The 20,420-nt window shown below is 44.2% G+C and overlaps 1 protein-coding gene across 2 annotated transcripts in view; it reads right to left on the bottom strand.

Annotated features, from left to right (window-relative positions):
* PCP4 (Purkinje cell protein 4) overlaps positions 1–13,845 on the bottom strand; it is a 61,548-nt gene extending 47,703 nt beyond the window's left edge. Inside the window, exon 1 of one of the 2 annotated variants that reach the window (XM_017526278.2) lies at positions 13,658–13,845. In XM_017526278.2, coding sequence (XP_017381767.1) covers positions 13,658–13,666 — 9 coding nt within the window. In that variant the 5' untranslated portion in view covers positions 13,667–13,845. The remainder of the gene's footprint in view (positions 1–13,657) is intronic. The other variant, XM_017526277.2, reaches the window with a different exon arrangement.
* Between the last annotated feature and the right edge of the window lie 6,575 nt (positions 13,846–20,420).

The following is a 20,420-nucleotide window of genomic DNA, read 5'->3' as shown; positions in this document are numbered from 1 at the left end:
AGCAAACACGGATAAATACTCTCACAAAGGGAAATTACAGACATACCTAAATTTGTGTACACAGTTCTCACAATTGGAACACGTAAATTTTAAAACCAAATAACATGTGCACTTTTAAAAATGTAATTCACTGTCTTCCTGTAATCTCTTTCCAACACACAGAAGACTTTTCACTTTTAAAGAAAGATATAACAAGTCCATGGAGCCCCAATATTCACTGATGTGGATGAGAAAATGTCCAACATGTTTAAAGCAACTTTTATTACCAGGCAGGAGTTCAGAATTAACTATGGTATCATAATGGACATGTTTCTACACAATGAGCTTGAAGATTGCCAAATTCTGAAACAGCTCTAAAATGTATGACTTTTAAGATTAACAGAGCACTATCATAGTGCTATTCCTCAATCGGTATGTACTGAGCCCCGACTTTTATAAGCTCCAGCTGCTTTGGGATTACCCACGGCATCTCCTTTCCTCTCCTTCCCAGCCCTGGGCAATGGCAAATTAACCCATGCATCCTGGCACTTGCTTTATACAGGGAATAGACCTGAAGCTCTACATGGACATCATAGTAGAGTTAAGTTTATGTGATTCTGTCTCCCTCTATATGTTTAAGGGGTAAGGACCACGTCTTATTGATTCTCCATCAATGTGAGTTCAATGGTATAGTGCTGGGAAGATGAAAAGGTATAGAAGAAGATGTAGTGTCTCTGTCTCTCTCTCTCTCTTTCTCTCTTTCTCTCTCTCTCTCTCTCTCTCTCTCTCTCTCTCTCTCTCTGTCACCATAATCTAGAAGAAAAAAAGAAATGTGACTAACAAAATGTGTGATGACTGATTATATATGCAATGGTCTTGGCCATAAAAAGGGCCACCATTTTCTGAAAAAATGTTTTATAAAAATTGCATGTGTTGGGGTTCAGAATGCTCTTTCTTATGCAAACAGAGCCCTAGAGAGTAAGCAAGGCATAAAGGTGATCGGTGTAACTTCAAAGTCAAGAACATTACCAGGCAAAACAGAAGAAAACTTTGCCAACAAGGATCTTGTTTCTTTGACTGTTTTTTTGTTTTGTGTTTGTTTTTGTTTTGAGGCAGGATCTGGCTCTGTTGTTTAGCCTGGAGTGCAGTGGCATGATCATGGCTCACAGCAACCTCCACCTCCCAGGTGCAAACCAGCCTCCCATCTCAGCCTCCTGAGTAGCTGGGACTAGAGGTATGCACCACCATGCCCAGCTAATTTTTTTTTTTTTAATTTTTGGTAAAGATGGGACTTTGCCATGTTGTCCAGGATGGTCTCTAACTCCTGGGCTTAATCAGTCCTCCTGCCTGGGCCTCCCAAAATGCTAGGATTACAGGAGTGAGCCACTGTGCCCAACAAGGTCTTAATGAAACATTCCACAGGGTAGCAATATTAACATTTCTCAGCTTCTCCATGTGTGACTGAATGGGAGCCTGGGAGTGTCAGAGTGGAAGCTGGATTCCTAGAAACAGAGTTGAAGACCTGATGAAGAAAAAACTGGCTTTGTCAAGATTTCTGCAGCTATTCTTTTTTTACTCAAGACTAAAAAAAATAGGACAATTTTAATTTAATAAATTACTTGCGCAAACTCTAAGTGGAATTTGGACAGGTTTAAAATAAATTGGGTTGTATCCAGAAAATAAGGAATTTAATAAGATAGAAAATGTGGAAGTGAAACTTAGGCTGGCTTTTTCTCAAGAAGCTCTGCGATTTTGCCCAAGATTAATCGTTGGACGCTCAGTCCCCTATTTTAAAATGACCACTTTGAATGAAATGATAAAAGATATCCTTCTCTGATTCCCTGAATTCTAAGTAGAACTATAAAAATGACAGGCTTTCTCAAGGTCAATAGTCCTGAAACAGGCTGACGTCACCCCAAGGAAGGGCAGAGTCACCATGCTCACTGGCATACAATGTTCACAGCACAACTTCAGGGGATGCTGTTGGCACAGACCACAGCGTCAATGGCACCTCTGGGGTTGTAAGGTGCTTCACTGTCACAAATACTCATGGTAAAGAAGACTCTGGAATTTGTATATATATTTGTGTGGATCTAAGATCTATTTAAAAATTAGGTTTCATCAACAGATGGTAGAGAGGATGTGGAGAAATAGGAACACTTTTACACTGTTGGTAAGAGTGTAAATTAATTCAACGATTGTGGAAGATAGTGTGGCAATTCTTCAAGAATCTAGACCCAGAAATACCATTTGACCCAGCAATCCCATTACTGAGTATAAGCCCAAAGGATTATAACTCATTCTATTATAAAGATACATGCACATGTATGTTTATTGCAGCACTATTCCCAATAGCAAAGACTTGGAACCAACCTGAATGCCCATCAATGATAGACTGGATAAAGAAAATGTGGCACATATATACCATGGAATACCATGCAGCCATAAAAAAGGATGAACTCATGTCCTTTGTAAGGACATGGATGAAGCTGGAAACCATCATTCTCAGCCAACTAACACAAGAAAAGAAATCCAAACACCACATGTTCTCACTCATGAGTGGGAGTTGCAATGAGAATTCATGGACACAGGGAGGGGAACATCACATACCAGGACGTGTCAGGGGGCAGAGGGCTGGGGGAGACATACTATTAGGAGAAATACCTAATGTAGATGACGGGTTGATGGTTGCAGCAAACCACCATGGCACGTGTATGCCTATGTAACAAACCTGCAGTTCTGCACAATGATCTCAGAACTTAAAGTATAATAATAATAAAAACATTAGGTTTCATCAATAGCTAATATCTAGATTGATGCTGACATCATCACCTGGTTGCTAGGAAAGGGTAGGAGTTCCACAATTGGAGATTGTCCCAGACACACTGCCTGCTGACTTGCTCTCAGAATATCATCATGTGATGCATTGTAGTTCTTTGTGTTCCATTAAGAGGATTTATAGATTATACGATTTACCTTTAACTAAACTAATCTTCCCACAGTAGGTAAGTGGCTTTTAAAATTTCCTATACAGTCACAGGACACAACATAGATGAACCTTGAAGACATTATGCTAAGTAAAATAAGCCGGTCACAAAAAGACAATTACTGTATGATTCCATGCATATGAGGTACCTAAATTAGTCAAATTGATAGAGGTAAGAAATAGAATGGGTTTGCCAGGAGATAGGGGAGGGGAAATGGAGAGTGGTTATTGAATGAAACCAGAGTCTCAGCTTTGGAAAATGAAAAAGTTCCATAGAGCTGTTTCACAACAGTGTAAATATACTTAATACTGCTGAACTGTACACTTAAAAATGGTTAAAATAGTAAATTTTATGTCTTTTATATAGTTTAAAAATCCTGCATAAAATTATAGACTGAAAATAATGCTAACACCACCAGCACAAACACCAAGGAAACAATGAAAGCACTAACTAAACCTTCTATTCTTAGGATGCCTTCATGGGCAGCAATACAAGCTGAAAACCCTCAGCCATTGGCTGGGCGTGGTGACTCACACCCGTAATCCCAGCACTTTGGGAGGCCGAGGCGGGTAGATCACAAGGTAAGTTCAAGAGCAGCCTGACCAAAATGGTAAAACCCCGTCCTTACTAAAAACACAAAAATTAGCTAGGCATGGTGGCATGTGCCTGTAATCCCAGCTACTCAGGACACGGAGGCAGGAGAATCGCTTGAACCCAGGAGATGGAGGTTTCAGTGAGCTGAGATCGCACCACTGCACTCCAACCTGAGCATCAGAGTGCGGCTCTGAAAACAACAACAAAAAAAAAACCTCAGCCATCAAATTAGACTCAAAAAGAAGTACAGTTACCAAAAAAATTTATTGGAATGACAGATTTCCACACCCTTCCTCTAATGATTAACTCTTACTATATTAGTATATTAGTATGTATACATAATTGTAAAATAAATAAAAATGTGTTGTGTATACAGGGTCAAATTTTTTTCCTATCAGGGTACACTATCAAAACTCCCACATAGCCAAGGCAATCCTAAGCAAAAAGAACGAAGCTGGAGGCGTCACACTACCTAACTTCAAACTATACTACAAGGCTACAGTAATCAAAACAGTATAGTACTGGTACCAAAACAGAGATATAGACCAATGGAACAGAACAGAGGCCTCGGAAGCAATGCCACACATCTACAACCATCTGATCTTTGACAAACCTGAAAAAAACAAGCAATGAGGAAAGGATTCTCTGTTTAATAAATGGTGTTGGAAAAACTGGCTAGCCATGGGCAGAAAGCTGAAACTGAACCCCTTCCTGACACCTTACACTAAAATTAACTCCAGATGAATTAAAGATTTAAACATAAGATCTAACACCATAAAAACCCTAGAAGAAAACTTAGGCAATACCATTCAGGACATAGGCATACACAAGGACTTTATGACTAAAACACCAAAAGCCAAAATAGACAAATGGGATCTAATTAAATGTAAGTGTTTCTGCACAGCAAAAGAAACAATCTTTAGAATAAACCAGCAACCAACAGAATGGGAAAAAATCTTTGCAATCTACCCATTTGACAAAGGGCTAATATCCAGAATCTACAAAGAACCAAAGCAGATTTACAAGAAAAAAAAATTCAAAAGTGGGAGAAGGATATGAACAGACACTTTTCAAAAGAAGACATTTATGAGGCCAACAAACATGAAAAAATGCTCATCATCACTGACCATTAGAGAAATGCAAATCAAAACCACATTGAGATACCATCGCACACCAGTTAGAAAGGCAATCATTAAACAATCAGGAGACAACAGATGCTGGAGAGGATGTGGAGGAATAGGAATGCTTTTACACTGTTGGTAGAAGTGTAATTAGTTCGACCATTGTGGAAGACAGTGTGGCGATTCCTCAAGGATCTAGAAATAGAAATTCCATTTGACCCAGCAATTCCATTACTGGATATATATATCTAAAGGATTATAAATCGTTCTATAATAAAGACACATGCACACGTATGTTCATTGTGGCACTGTTTGCAATAGCAAAGACCTGGAACTAACCCAAATGTCCATCAATGATAGACTGGACAAAGCAAATGTAGCACATATACACCATGGAATACTATACAGCCATAAAAAAACGCTGAGTTTGTGTCCTTTGTAAGGACATGGATGAATCTGGAAACCATCATTCTCAGCAAACTGACACAAGCACAGAAAATCAAACACCGCATGTTCTCACTCAGAGGTGGGTATTGAACAATGAGAACACACGGGCACAGGGAGGGGAACATCACAACCGGGGTCTGTTGGGGGGTGGGGGACTACGGGAGGGACAGTGGGGGGTGGTGAGGTTGGGGAGGGATAACACTGGGAGAAATGCCTCATGTAGGTGACAGGGAGATGGAGACAGCAAACCATCATGGCATGTGTGTACCTATGCAACAATCCTGCAAGATCTGCACATGTACCCCAGAACTTAAAGTACAATTAAAAAAAAAAAAAAACTTTGGAGTATTGATATCCATAACCATTGTGGACAATTATTCCATTGTTCTGTTATGGATCTGTGGGGAGATTGAGAAGATAGTCCCCAAAATGTTGATATGCTGAAACAGTTGTTAGAACAATGACAATTGTGGAAAGTCATAGAAGGCGAGAGGACAAAATCACATCAAGTCACCCTTAATTGTTTTAAGGAGAAGATGACACTATGGCCTCACGGTTTGAAGTTTTGCTTGTTGCTATTTCCATCTAAAACTCTCTGGAACATGCAGAGATAAGATCTGTAAAGGAAGGCTCCACACCATGGCCCATCTTGGACATGGGCAAGCTTGTGGCAGCGCTGGTGTCTGTGCACACGCTCTCACCCCTCAGAGATGAGGAGACCAGCACTCAGGGTGCTGTCACACAGCCACGCTCGGCTCAAAATTTGACCCATTTATGGCATCAGAGATTTCTCTGCGTATCAAAAAAACTGTGAGAAAATGTACAATTAGAAAAAGAAAACCCTAAATACAATTAGCCATTTTGCTGGGCTCAAGAAAAGAAAAATGTGGTATTTTTCTAACAACTCCTAATGAAACAGTGGCTACTACTTAAGGAAATTGCAGAGTAGTTCCCCCTTAACTGTCCTTGGTTTCACTTTCGGAGGTTTCAGTTACCTGCTGTTAACCACAGTCCAAAAATATTTGATGGAAAATCCCAGAAATAAACAATTCATAAGTTGTAAATTGCACACGGTACTGAGTAGCATTATGAAACTGCTACCTGTCCCAGGACATGAATCATTCCTTTGTCCAGCGTATCCACACTGTCTACACTACCTGCCCGTTAGCCACTTAGTAGCACTTTCAGTTATTATGGGATGGAAAGAGCATAGCACATATAGGATTCAGTACCATCCACACATTCAGCCATCCACTGGGCATCGGAAGATAAGGGTGAACTACTGTACATAAGAATCATAAATTTTCAAGCAGGTGTCATCTCTTAGTTAGCTTTAAAAAAAAAAAAAATACTAGAACTTAGCCACCTGATAGACAGATGCTTCTACTGGTTCAAAAACTAAAAGATTTTGGAAAAAAAGGAAGAAATTATATTATTCCTCCGTCTTGTGTTTCCTTGTTATATTTTTACTCTCATTTGATACAGACACATGTTAATGGGTCTTGTCAACTTCTAGAGTCCTTGTTTCAGAGGTTGTATATAATTAAAATAACTACTGTTTCATTGGATTATTGACCAAACCACTGATGTAACGCTATGGGGACAGGTGACGGTGTCTTTTGTTGTGCCACCGACTTGGATTGTCATACCAGGAATTGCGTAATCTCAAGCCAGTCTGGACCCCGACTTGCTATTAAATCGTCGTAAATAATATCTAATATTCAAAAGTTGTCTTTCAAGCTACTAGGCAGAGGTCTGAGTCGTGTGCGGCTGGAGACGTTTTAGTCTCGTCCAAGTCCATGACTGTCCTGAAATGGAGGGCAGAAGCCTTGAAGAGAAGGACTCCCCTGCTCTCTATTCCAGCTCCTTTGTAAGGAAAATTGCCTTATTTGAATGGTTGGAACAGTTCACAGCTTTTGCTTCCTTCCCCTTAAATGTTCAATTTGTGGATGATTACCTTCCTGCTTTATGAGTCTAATTCATCTTCCTTTTACTTATGAAACGGTGGGTTAAAAGTAAACTATTTAAAAATGGCATTTAGTGGAAGATTGATTTTTCTACTGGCATGTCGTAAATATGGGCCAAGTGTTTCCCTTTCAGAAATGGAGCAAGCAGTAAATTCAGTGAGACTCTGAACATAAACTTAGAGCTTTTTGTGAGGCATAAACAATATACAAGCAGACCAATGCCTGGAATGTGTGGCTTAGGCTGAACTGTTTGCGTAGAATGGCCCCAACATGAAGCTGGTGTTTGTAGATTTGAGCCATTGATGACTGCAGCATTTCTTTGTTTGCGGCACAAAACAATGCCATATTGAACATTCTCATATCTAACCCCAAAGGCACCTGTGCCCAGGTGACTGGAAAATGTTTCCATATTCAGTGTTCATATCGCACCTCATCTGAAAGATGGGAAGAAGAGTGATGAATAGTTTACACCTGGGGGGCGACAGGGAAGTGGAGACCCTATCAGAGTGCACAGGGGTGTGGACGTGCAATTCGGTTTCAGACTCCCCAAGAGAATAAATTGGAATCCATCCCTTTGTGCATGTAAATTTTCATGCACAAAGGGATGGATTCCAATAGGAATTTTCATTCCTATCTCAAATATAAATTTACTAAAACATTTAAACATTCAAATGTAAATTTATTTTAATTAATATTGTATGTTATTAAGAATTAATTTTAGATGTTAAACTATTTACTTGCAATAATATGCAATTTGCTTTCTTCGTGCTAGATATATTTCACCTTCAACAATATGCCAGAATTTACAACTGGGCTGATGGCGATTGGGCACTAGGAGCTCTGTTACTAAAGACCTGCTCAGACTCTCTCTTATTCTTTTCTAGTCACAATCAAATTGGTTTTCTATTTCAATACAGCAAACCGTTTTGCAAGATGTTCACACAATTTGCCTCTCTGGCTACAATCTCTTTTGTTTGAATTTCATTGAACTTATCTGAAGTGAGTTAGTCTCAACGGAGACAACACGGAAACATAGGATATTAGAATTCTACGTCCCTCCCTCAGTTCCCATCTTTTCTCTGACATTTTCCCAAATGTCAAGAGTTCCTTCTGTTGAGATTCTTCTTACTTTTTCTCATTTTCTTTTACTGTCATGAGAGCACTTATGTTGTGTATGTAACAATGCACCATGTCCCACTTAAAAGGATTTCAGTGGCAAACACGGGCTTCAAACCAGGAGTAAATAACAAAAGATGGAAAATGTCTTTTCCAAATGTATCCCAATCACAAGCCTCCACATTTAGAAAAGAGGGTACCTGGCCTATTGATTACAGCAACTGATAAATCCACATCCCAAAACTTATTTATTCATTCAGTAACTGGACACTTACCAATGGCCAAACCAGCAGTCAGGCTTGTGAATGATATAAAATTGTGCCCATTGGGAAGTTCACAGTCTAGGATGCTTCTAATCAATACTAGGCAGCCCGTAAGACTTTAACAGCATGATTTTTAATGTTGCGTTTTATAAAAATATTAGTCAATATAACATAAACCTGTAAGCATGCATCCCCTAAAATTCTTCTTTTCTCCCAGTATGAAGACCTTTCTAGAAAGTCATTCTAAATTAATGAAAAGACCCAGGCTTAGGTCCTGATATTATTTGTGCATCCAAACAGTTCAATGTGCCCAGTGGTCTAAGAACAGAAGGACCACAGAGAAATTGTGAATGCCTTTCCCCGACCACATCTCTAATGAAGCACTGAGAGTAGAAATTAGAATTTTAAAAAATAACACAAAGAATGTGTTCACCATCAGTTTAAAAGATGTTCCATTACAAAAACACGTTTTCTTTTTCTGTTGATTGTACTACTTCACTAAACCTTTAATGAAATCAATAGTGAGTCGTTTATTTTCTTTTTGAAAAAAAAAATATACATATATACACATCTTGCATTGTGTCGTTCTTAGAATTCAGAAGAGAAAACCTGAGGCTTTTCAACCCCACAGCATTTGTTCGTAAAATGCATGATTGAAGAAACAAATTTTATGGCAACTCTTTCCAACCATCAGCCCAGGAAACACATTTTCCTGCTTAATTCTGACCTCATCTCTATCTGGAAAAGTTGAACTTCAGACTGAAGTTGTAACTGGTATCTGTCTGGACTTAGCAACCCCAATTAGAGGAAAGAGTGTCTTCCATGGTGCTGTCCAACAAAGCTAAATGGATCTTGCTTGATCTTTCAGAGTCTCTGCTGCAGGTAAACCCCCAAATGGGATTACATTTACCCAAGAAGTTAAATTGTCATTTGCCCTTCTGTTGCTGGGTTTTGCAGACCCCACATTTTACACAGTCACCGTCAGAATCTGTGCTTAACAACTGATCTAAAATATGCAGCTTCTTACAAATCTAATCACCAACCCATTAACATCTATTTGAGTTTACTCTTACGTCATAAGAAGCTCAAAGCTGTAATCTTTCTCTTCTTAGACCTGTTTCTTTCTTTTTTTTTTTTTTTTTTGAGACAAAGTCTTTGCTCTGTCACCCAGGCTAGAGTGCAGTAGTGCGATCTCAGCTCACTGCAACCTCCAACTCCCGGGTTCAAATGATTCTCCTGCCTCAACCTCTCAAGTAGGTAAAATTATAGGTGCCTGCCACTGTGCCCAGCTGTTTTTTGTATTTTTAGTAGAAATGCGGTTTCACCATCTTGGCCAGGCTGGTCTCAAACTCCTGACCTAGTGATCCACCCGCCTCAGCCTCCCAAAGTGCTGGGAATACAGGCGTGGGCCACCGCACCTGGCCATGATCTGTTTCATTTTGACATTCGTCCCTCCACTGGGTAACAATGACAGTCAACTATGTAAGCCCCAAACCACTGTTGCATGATATTTTTTAATCAGTGGCAAAACACTTTTTTTTAATTCATGTTTTTTCCATTCCCTCACCTCACGAGTTAAGTGCATGTAGCCTCTCCTTGGCAATCTCTGTCAAGAAAAATTTACTGCTTTCTTCTTCCTTTAGAGATCATAGTACATTTCAATGTACACATTAAATTTGACATTGATTCTGTTTGTGTGCTAAGAACAGGCATGTGTGTCTAAAGATGTGCCCTTAAATGTCCTTGGTGTTTTTCAAACCATGCCTTTGATGGGCATCATCTTTCCCTGCGGCCAATGTCTACACGAAAGAAAGAGACACGGCGCTGGCACTGAGTTGAGCTTTCCCATCCACGCCAAAGCAAGAAAAGAGCCCAGCCATGACTGTGAAACTCGGGGTTACCAAGAGGCTTTTCCCAAAGGGGTCTCAAATCCAATTAACAGCTGTCATTTGATTGTGTGACCCAGAATGCCTCCGGCCCACACCCTAAACAGGACAAGGGTGTCACGTTTTTAAATCAACACTCCAGATGTCTGTCTTTACACCTTCCAACCTTGCCCCTGGCTCTCCTAAATAAGTTATTTTGAAAAGCAACTTAAAGACAGACACCTAAAGGAGAACATGGGACTGATGGTTACTGTTCCAGGAACGCTTTCTTTCAAAACCTCTGTTAGGTGGCTAAACAAAAGTAGTCATTTTTCTTGCGCCTGGGTGAGTCCGATGAGGGAGAAAGAATACACTTCGTAAACTGAGGCTGTGAGGGTTAGGATTTCTGATCCAGCTGATGGGCTTAAGCCTGCATTCTGATCCCTGCTACATTATCTTCTAATTCATCTCATAGATTGCTCCCGGCACATCTGACATATTTTAATACCGAAATGTAAATCAGACACCCCCACAAACCACCTCCACTCTCTCACATTTCCCTAAATTTGGACTTTACTTTCCTTGCTGTACTTTACTTTCCTGAGCTGTTCTTTTCTATCACATGTCATTTCCCAGGAAAAGTGTTTTTACGGAAATAAAGAAAACGTCCTCTTGTAAAGCTGCCCAGTTTCAAACCAGTTCGAGGCTCCCTTTGCTGCTCCATCTTTCCCTTAAAGGCGGGGAGGCCTGGAAGTGCAGAGCAGGCCCCGGGAAGTATATGATGCTTTGAAGTCCTCTCCAGCCAGCAAGCAGGTACACTAGCCCGAGTAAGCAGCTAATGAGCTCCAGCATTTCTGCAGCCGCTCTCAGCTCCAGTGCTGTAGCTGGCCCTATTTGCCCACCAGACCCCAACAAATCCTAAGGTCAAGGAAAGTCTGGCAAAACCCACTGCTCTGGCTTGCTTTGGTAATTAGTCACACATGCAAGTAAATGATCATCTGAAATCCATTTCTGCCTGAGAGTTATTAAAACTAGAAACCATGTTTAATTCATCCAGCCAAAGAAACCCCTTGGGAGGTGCCGTGAAGGGGGAATCCAGTTCTCAGAATGGAGCTTCTGTTCCACTTTATTAAATATTTTAAGCAGATTTAAGGTTTAGTCAAAGGACAAATTCCTGCTCTCCAAGGAGCACATGCCCGGGAACTTGGAGATCAGCCAGGGCGGTGGCCACACTGGTGGTCAGAGGGAGGGGGCCCCGTGTGATGTGAAGGGGAGAAGGGGGAGAAGGGGCAGGAGGGAGGAAGGGGGCAGGGAGCTGGGAGAGGTTTGTGAGCAGAAAAGTGGACTGCGCCTCTTGTGTGCTTTATATCCACATTAGAGGAACTGAGGTGAGAGCTCTTGCAAGAGCCTGCGAATGTGTCTCATAAGAGCCAGGGTGGGGCCATGACTGCATTGCTGCCCTGATTACACGTTCAGCAGGAACCAGGCTGTGACCCTAATCACAGGTGAGCTCTGGAACACGCGCTTTCTCCCTGGAGACCCGCACAGTTGAGTGAGCCTAGCAGAGCTGAGCCTCCTGGAGAGCTCGTGAGCACCTTGCTGGCCAGGAGCCTTGGCAAGAGATGGCATGACTGAGCCAGTATCCCAGGGTAGCTGACTTGACCTGAGAAGCCGCCCCTCAGTGCTGTGCTACTTTCTAACTCCTTCTGTAGGAAACTCTTCCTGAATAAGTTGCATTTAAAGAAAAACCACTCCATGCAGCCATCCCTTCTTGTTGCAAGCAAGGTGAGCCAGAGTGGGCACAGGAGCTTCTGAAAGCTCCATAGAGTCCAGCAGAAAGCCCCTTGCCCTAGCACATGGGAAATGGAGGTCTCATTCTCGCCACCCCATCTCTATTTCAGAGCCCCAACTTTTTTCTCCTCACCTCCCCTCTCCTCTCCCAACCTCTGGCATCCAGCTGTTCAGCAAATTCCCTACACATTTGGACATCAAGATTCACCGGGCGGTCAACCACCCAGCATTGCAGCCCAAGTCCTGGCTCTACTGTTCATTAGCTGGCGACCTTGAAGCACTTACTTCCCACCCCTGTTCCTAGTGTCCTTATCCATCAGTTGGGAATAATAATGGTGCCTACTGCACAGAGTTGTTGAGAGGTTCAAGGCAGGTGACAGGTGTAAAGAGAGCCTGGCACTGTTGGCACACAGGCAAGCCTTAGCTGCCGTTGTAGGTACTGCTGGTGGTGGTGGTGGGAGAATTCCCGTCTTCCACCCCACAGTTGGTCTCTCCCTGCCTTAAACCCTTGGCTCTGTCCCAAACCCCGTTTCTAAAGTGTATAGTGCTTTGCTCTTCTTCTTGTCATGTTTATATCAAAAATCACCCATCAGAGAGACAAAAGCAGGGAGGAGTCATTTTATTTCTGAAGTTGTTAATTTTACCCTAGATTTCCAAGAAAAGAATCATCCATCTGTCAGAAAAAGACAGAGAAGATAAAAAAATCTTTAAAAGTAATTATTTAAGTGCCAATGAAGAGGAAATGAAAATGCATGTGGCTCAGCTATTGAGTTGAGTTAGACAATGGTGGTGTACCACACTAATCTGCTTCATAGATGAGAAAAAAGGAGAAGACGATCTTAAAAAAATAAATGTGCTGTCAGTTGGCCCCAACAAAACACACTCTGTATAAACATATTTAGAGAAGTGACTTTGGATTTGCAAAATTGTAGCTCCTCTTCTGCCAGGGTCACCTCCGGTCTTAGAGCCACAGAGCCATACACACTGATGTTTCCCAGGTCCTACTACTGTTTGCATTTCTTTCCCTGGTGCTCTGATTAACTGCAGAGGTAGTTTGTTCAGCTGGGCCATGAAATGCCACCCCACAGCCAGCCCTTTCCCTGCTTTGCCTCCTTCCCTTCCAAGGCTTTCGTTCACCAGATGGCCATCAGGCAGCTCACGTTCTGAAAGGGGTCACCGCAGGAATTGTGCAAAGACACACATCTTCATGAGAGAATAAAACAATTGGCTTTCTTTTCTGAGCACTAAAACCCAAAGCACTTCTCAAAGTCACCATTCAATCAGAAGCAAACAAGGCATCCCTTTCTCTCCCTAAGGTTAATTGTAAAAGGTGCAAACTTAACCAATTTCTGCACTTGCCATTCAAATCAAGAGATCAGTACTGTCAGTCCTCCAAGCAAATAATTACACGATTAATGTGTTCCAGCACTGCTCCTAAACCCCTCACATTTCCTGAGCCTAATCCTTCAGGCGAGGTCCCTTCTCCTCACTCCTAGGTTTCCCTCTACAGGTCGAAGCGTCACTCACCTCACTCATGTTGGCTCTAACTCAGCAGCTCAGTCCCGCCGCTCAGCACAGAGAACACTGCTCAGGAGTCGCTGCTCCACTGGTTCTGGTTTTTCTCTTAAAAAGAGCTGCCCGGTGGCATCATGCCTCCCTGGAGCCAATGAAATGCATTCACCTGTCTGCAAGCCTGGCTGACATATGCAGCACCAAGGGCCATCTAGTGGTGTAAAAGAGAATGGCACGTTAGGTCTGCTCCAAATTCCTCCAGGCGCAGCAGGAAATGCTGGCTTTCTTTAAAAGTAATACACTCCAGCCTGGGCGGCACAGTGAGATCCCATGTCTTAAAAAATAAATAAATAAAAGATAAAAGCTAGAGGTTCAAAGATCATCACAGGAATGCCATTGTGCATTTTCTACTGAGTGCAAAATTTACATGCACGAAAAATACCTTTGAAATGTCAGTAGGAAGGATTGTTTTTCTAAGGGAAGGGGGGTTCTGGAAACACCTGCATGCCTGCCCACGTCCCTCCAGGCTTTACCAGGAGCTGTGTTTCCCTTGCCCTTTATGACACAAAACTCAGCCCAAGGAGTTTAACGTCTCTGCTCTCTCTCCCTCATCCCAAATCGGTTGCCCTGCTTGTACCCTGAGCTGGAAGGGCACGAGCAGATGGCCTAGGACATGGAACTGGGTCCCCATGACTTCAACAAGGGAGGAGAGCGGCTCCAGCAGCCTTACGGATGTGTGCTCCGCACAACCACATGGGGGCCGGGAAGGAGCCTGGGCGCTGGTCCCGGCCTGGTGAAAGGTCTCCTCGCCTCAGCCCTGTTCAGCCTTTCTGGGAAGATGTTCCATCCTTTGTTCAGTCCCAACACCTTGAGGCTCTGAAGTCTTCAGGGCATCAGAGTGGACCCTCAACTGGCCCAAAGAGGCGTCGTGTAGACTGAAGGCACATACACGTCTGCCACTCTGCCAGTCCCGGTGCGGGACTTAGCGGGTCTGGTGAGAAGATTCAAGCATCTTGTGACCTGCCCCCAGCGCCCCTCATCTCCCTGTGCAGAGCAGGCCACAAGACACCAGGCTGTCGATCCTTCTCTCCTCAGCTCGGTACCCCCACACCCTCCGCCCTGGATTGTCCTTACACACCCAGGCCACTGATGCCTCCACCTCCTCAGGTTCACCTAGGACAGCAAGCAGAAGGCCAAAATGGGCACCAGCGAGCACAGACTGCCGTCAGAGGCCTTGGCCAGGAGCGCCGGCCGATCAGCACCCTCACCAATCCCGTGTGAACACGGGGAGCAAGACAGAGTCTCTCCTGTGGCTTCTCGTGGGACCCAATCTCCTTAACTTACAGCCACTTCACATGGGACCCTGTCTATAGACAAGCCCCCTCCAATGGGAAGTTTGGCACATGAGTTATTGTAAAATAAGTTCGTGTCCTTTGCAGGGACATGGATGAAGCTGGAAACCATCATTCTCAGCAAACTGACACAGGAACAGAAAACCAAACACCGCATGTTCTCACTCATAAATGGGTGTTAAACAATGAGAACACATGGACACAGGGAGGGGAACATCACACACTGGGGTCTGTTGGGGGTTTGGGGGGTTAGGGGAGGCACTGCAGGGAGTGGGGGTATTGGAGGGGGATGGCATTAGGAGAAATACCTAATGTAGGTGACGGGGGATGGAGGCAGCAAACCACCGTGGCATGGGTGTACCTATGTAACAAACCCTGCACGTTCTGCACACATACCCCAGAACTTAAAGTGTAATAATAAAAAACTCATATTTCACAAAGCAACAGAAATGAACATTATATATCATATAATATACGTAAATGTGTTGTATTCCTTGACATTTTATATGTGTGTAAACTGTTTATTTGCATATCCTGACCACACAAATCATTTGCAAACTAGTAAAGGCAGCATCCTGCTTCTCCTCTCACTCCCCTTCTCCTCCTTGCACCCAGTGCCATGCTTGGGAAGGCCCACGTGAGGTGCCTTTAGGGTTGCCCAGGTGGTTAGCAGTGAGAAAGGAGGGGAAGGAGGGCAGAGGTGAGGAACCGGAGCCGCAATGTCATCTGGGATATATGACACATCCACAGATTGGAAGAAGGGGGCTTGCTTATCTACTCTAGGAGACACCTGTGATTTCTCAGGGGCAAAACCACAGCCTCCCCAGGGGACTCCTGCCCTGTTGGGGGTGGGAGCTCCCAGAGCCTGGAGCTGTAGGAGGGGCCTCCCAGTGTCAGCCTCCACGGGGCCCCTGCTGCTGTTCTGCAGGCTGTACAGAGGGGACATGGAGAATCTGCCTGTGCTCTGCTGGCTGGCTCCGGGGCAGACCTGCATTTTCTAACAGTATAAAGACACATCAAGGGCTGCAGCAGCGTGGGCTTGGCGGCACAGCAGTTAGTGCTGAGGTTCCAAGTGAAGGGGCAGGACTGGAGGTGCAGGGCTGGGACGAGGCTTTGCTGGGTAGACTCAGCAGTTCTTTGGGACCAACCAAGGGACTATAAAGGCTACTGGGGAGAGGATGGGTTTGGTCTGAGCTGACTGCCTTCCTCCAAAATTCATACATTTAAGTCCTCACCCTCAATATCTCAAAACGTGACCTTATTTGGAGATAAGGTCTTTAAAGAGGTGATTACATTAAAACAAGGTCACTAGGGTGGGCCATAATCCAGTAGGACTGGAGTTCTTATAAGAAGAACAGATTAAAGCGCAGGCACACACAGAGGGACATCCCTGTGAGGATATAACGAGAAGACGTATCCACAAGCCAAGGACAGAGGTCTCAGAGAAACCAACCCTGCCGCCCCTTGACCTCATACCTTCAGCCTCCAGAACTGCCAGGGGACACATTTCTGTTGTTTAAGCCAAGCAGTCTTGGTACTTGTTTCTGGTAGCACACGTGGAATTTTCAGGGAACAGATAGAAGTCGCTTAAAGGGGATTTCCTAAAGGTCTGCCTTGTGGCAGGCAATTTCATCCTCTTTATGTCCCCAGTATATCTTTAGTAAAATAACTGTCTCCCGTGAATGAGTTGTGGAGTTGTCCCGATACAGAGAACACAAAATAAATGTTCAGCATTGCCACAAAGGGAGAGCCAAGCTGCCCTGGAAGTCGGCGCTCACCAGTGACACAAGACGGGTCTGAGTGTGCAACCCACCAGGTCCCGAGCGCAAGAGCGCCAGCTGTCCAGCAGCACCCGGCCTGAACACACATTGCATCCTCTCCCACAGATGGCCCTGGGACCACATCTCCTGGCCCCATTGATCCTCCTGGGACTAGTACTGCAACAAGACCAGTTATCAGACCAAGAACTGCAAAGACTCCCTGGACCTCTTGGCAGCGTATCCAGGGACAAGGACAGCCGATGAGCGATCTTTCAACCTCTTACTGTGGCTCTGATGAGCAGTCAGGTTTGAGACGCGCCGCCTGATGCAGTGCTTCCCTCCCTTTCCACCTCCTTTTCAGGCTTCTGGGTGGGCTGTGGCTTACTTTTACACATGTATGTCAGTCTCATGTAAATAGCTGCAATGTGCCCCATCATTCGACTTTTCTCAGGTTAGCCAAACACTCTGTTACATGACAAATGGGGTTCTGAACCAGAAACTAAGAACTTGGATCCTGGACGTGAGAAATTGTTTTCTGCATGACCTTGGCGAAGCTGCTCCATTGCTCAGTGTCTGATTTTCTCCACTGGTCATATAGAATATTAAAGCCTTGCATCTGCCAACCTAAGCAAAACTATATACACGAAATATATTGAGCCAGGAAATAAATTTTGAAGGAACTTCAGAAGAATTAGATCTACAGCTTCATATATTATATCTTGGGGAAAACTTCAGCCTGGCTGAATTAAAATACAGACATGTGGTTCTATAATTTTTGGAAATACATATATAATAAGGACAATTATTTTCATCTTTTTGGGAGCGTGATCCTGCCTGAAGGGGCAGAGTTGGCCCAAGCTGACTTTGAGATTATTTACAGGGACACTATATATTAATGACCCAGGGCTTTTCTTCAGACTTTCATACCAAATGCATCATTTGTGTATAATTTCTGGGAGTGTGGGGACTTTTAAAAAGAACTTACCTTCTGATTCATTTCCTCACCTCTGCAGGAATAGTGCTGTTTTAATCCAGCACAGACAAAGAATGTGCTCACCCTCCTTTGAACGGACACTGCACAGCCTGGCCTTGGTGGCGAGGCCCCCTCTTCCACCTTCACTGCTTCCCAGCCCAATGCCAACTATACAGCCTGGGTGTCTACACAGCCATCCCAGCCTCAGCATCTCTAGCTTGATGGGTGAGCCCAGGGACTCCTATATTTGACTCCTCACCTCCTTCCCTGCTGCCCTGAGCTTGAATCTTCCTGCAGACTCTAGCCTGCTGCCAACCACTGGACGTGATGAGGCCCCGCGCCAGGAGGCTATGCAGGTTCTATCTACGACATGGACGTGCAGCCTAATTCTGCAAACCCCTCCTAGAAGGAAGTGCTTGCTGTAATGTTGCATGAATGTGTGTTTACTCAAACCTTGTCTCCCACCTTCTGGACTTCAAGCCTCTGGAGAGAGGCAGAGGCCAGGCGACACCACCCTGCTTATTTTTTCCTTGCCCACGCCTGGCACAGTGCCCAGCACTGAGTCGGCACCTGAAACCACTTCTGAATAAATAAATACCCTAGCAGTCACTAAGTGTGAATGTTGCTGTAAGAAAGAAAGCTCTTTTGTTCTGTGAAATTAGGTTCTCTTTCCCATGCCAACAGGTAAGGATTTTCTCTTTTGAAAAATGAGGGGGAAAGGGCATTTTTAACATCCGCTGTCAAATTGTAATGCGGTTTTCTAAAATGTTAAAAACTTTTCCCACAAATTACACCTGTTTTAAACCTAGATAATTGGGTTTCACTGCCTTTTTGAAGAAAAAATAGTAATTAACGGAAATGTTTGGCTGTGATCTTCCAGGATTTTAGCAAAGAATATTGCACAAACACCATGCTGCCTCTACTTCTTACCCCACCTCTGCTCCATGCTCCTGGTCACTCTTAATTAGCCAGTCTATACAGTAAATGTGTATGTTTCATTATTTCTTGAAGTTATGGAAGCTTTGGTGTGCTTGACTTGTGTTTCTCTCTCTCTCTCTCTCTCTCTCTCTCTCCCCCCCCCATGTCTCCCTCTAATCTGAAATAATTTGTGTTTCATGCATGCAACCTTCCATGCCATCTCAACACTAGGTGAGGTGACCCTTCCAAAAGGCATCAGCCAACAGGAGAGAAAGGAAGAATACAGGAGACCGACAGGGGCAGGTAAAATCCATCCTTGATGGTCCCATGGATCTCTGCCTTGCCACATCTTCTAATTCCAAGTGCTACAAACACCTGAAGCTGCTGCTATTTTTAAGGTTTAAATTATTCCCTATGTATGGATGAAAAGGTCATTTTATAACTCACAGTCCCCTTCATACCAATTAAGTGCCCAAGCCTGCCCTGCAGATAACGACGGGCTGGCTGGCCTGCAGAGCCTGCCTGTCACCCTCTGCAGCCCCTCTCTTTGATGAAAAGGTCAGTGGATGTTGGTATTCAAAGAGCCTCTGCAGCTCTAAAGGCTGCACTGTGGGCCGGCTGATAGGACTTCTCGATTCTCAGCAGCCTGACAGCTTTCAGAAATGGGTTTTGTTGAGTCCTTAATTATTTTCCCTGTTCCCCCTCTCTACACAGGTGAACTCCAATTCACTTTCCAGTAATTGTTCCCAAAATTTCAGATCCGTGATTCTTTCTGCAGAGCCAGCCTGTTCATCTAGGGTTATAGACCAGATCGTGTCTTTGCCAAATCTGTATGCTGAAGGCCTGACCCCCCAGCACCACTGTATGTGGAGACAGGGCCTCTAATGAGGTTTAAGTTTCAATGAGGTCTGTAAGTGTTGGGCCCTAATCTATTATGACTGGTGTCCTTATAAGAAGAAGAGATTAAGACACAGACACACACAAGGGGATGGCCCTGTGGAGGCACAGGGAGAAAAAGCCAAGGGGAGAGACCTCAGAAGGAGCCAGCCCTGGCACCTCAACCTCAGATTTCCAGCCTCCAAAACTGTTAGAATGTAATTTTCTGTTGCTGACCCTCCTGGGCTGTGGTATTCTTTTAAGGCATCCTGAGGTGACTAAGACATCTGGCCAAGAGCTAAGGTTGGTTTCTGTGGGAGGCTCCACAGTGAACCACCCCCATCCCCCACCCTGTGGGGACTGAAGTGCTCATTCTCCCACCTGCTGAGAGTGTTGGCAATGGACTCAACTCTCAATTCTGAGCCCCCAAAGAGATTGCTCTCAGCCAAAAGGAGCTATGCAGGGGGGCAGCACATATCAAAAAAAAGGCCTGGTCCTCTGGTCCCAACTTGGGACAACTCTGCAGAATCTTCCATCCCGTCTCCAAAGCTTGTTGTAGGATCCATGGAGCATTGTCCTGCCTCAATCATGGCCTGAGTTCTCCCTCTGCCCCATTCCCTCCCACACAGTATCATTACAAGGCATGGCTCAGTATCACACTACATTCTCATCTCCACCTGAGAAGCAGCTTCTGGGAAGCTGACCTGAGAGTCGCATCAGGAGCAGCGGGAGCAAAGCAGACCTTGGCACAGGGTTCAGAGCTGGATCACCTGCCAGCCAGCTGAACGCGTGGATGCTCGGTGCAGCACACGGGTGCAGCATGGAGCCCCGCTGAAGTGCAGCAGTGTGCGGGTGTTAGAGCGCTCACCCTGGGGAAGTACGGTGCTACACCTGTGGAA

This window comes from Cebus imitator, unplaced genomic scaffold (assembly GCF_001604975.1).
Source record: "Cebus imitator isolate Cc_AM_T3 unplaced genomic scaffold, Cebus_imitator-1.0 Scaffold41, whole genome shotgun sequence".
In the NCBI taxonomy this organism is placed as follows: domain Eukaryota; kingdom Metazoa; phylum Chordata; class Mammalia; order Primates; family Cebidae; genus Cebus; species Cebus imitator.
This window is presented reverse-complemented; position numbering and strand designations above follow the sequence as displayed.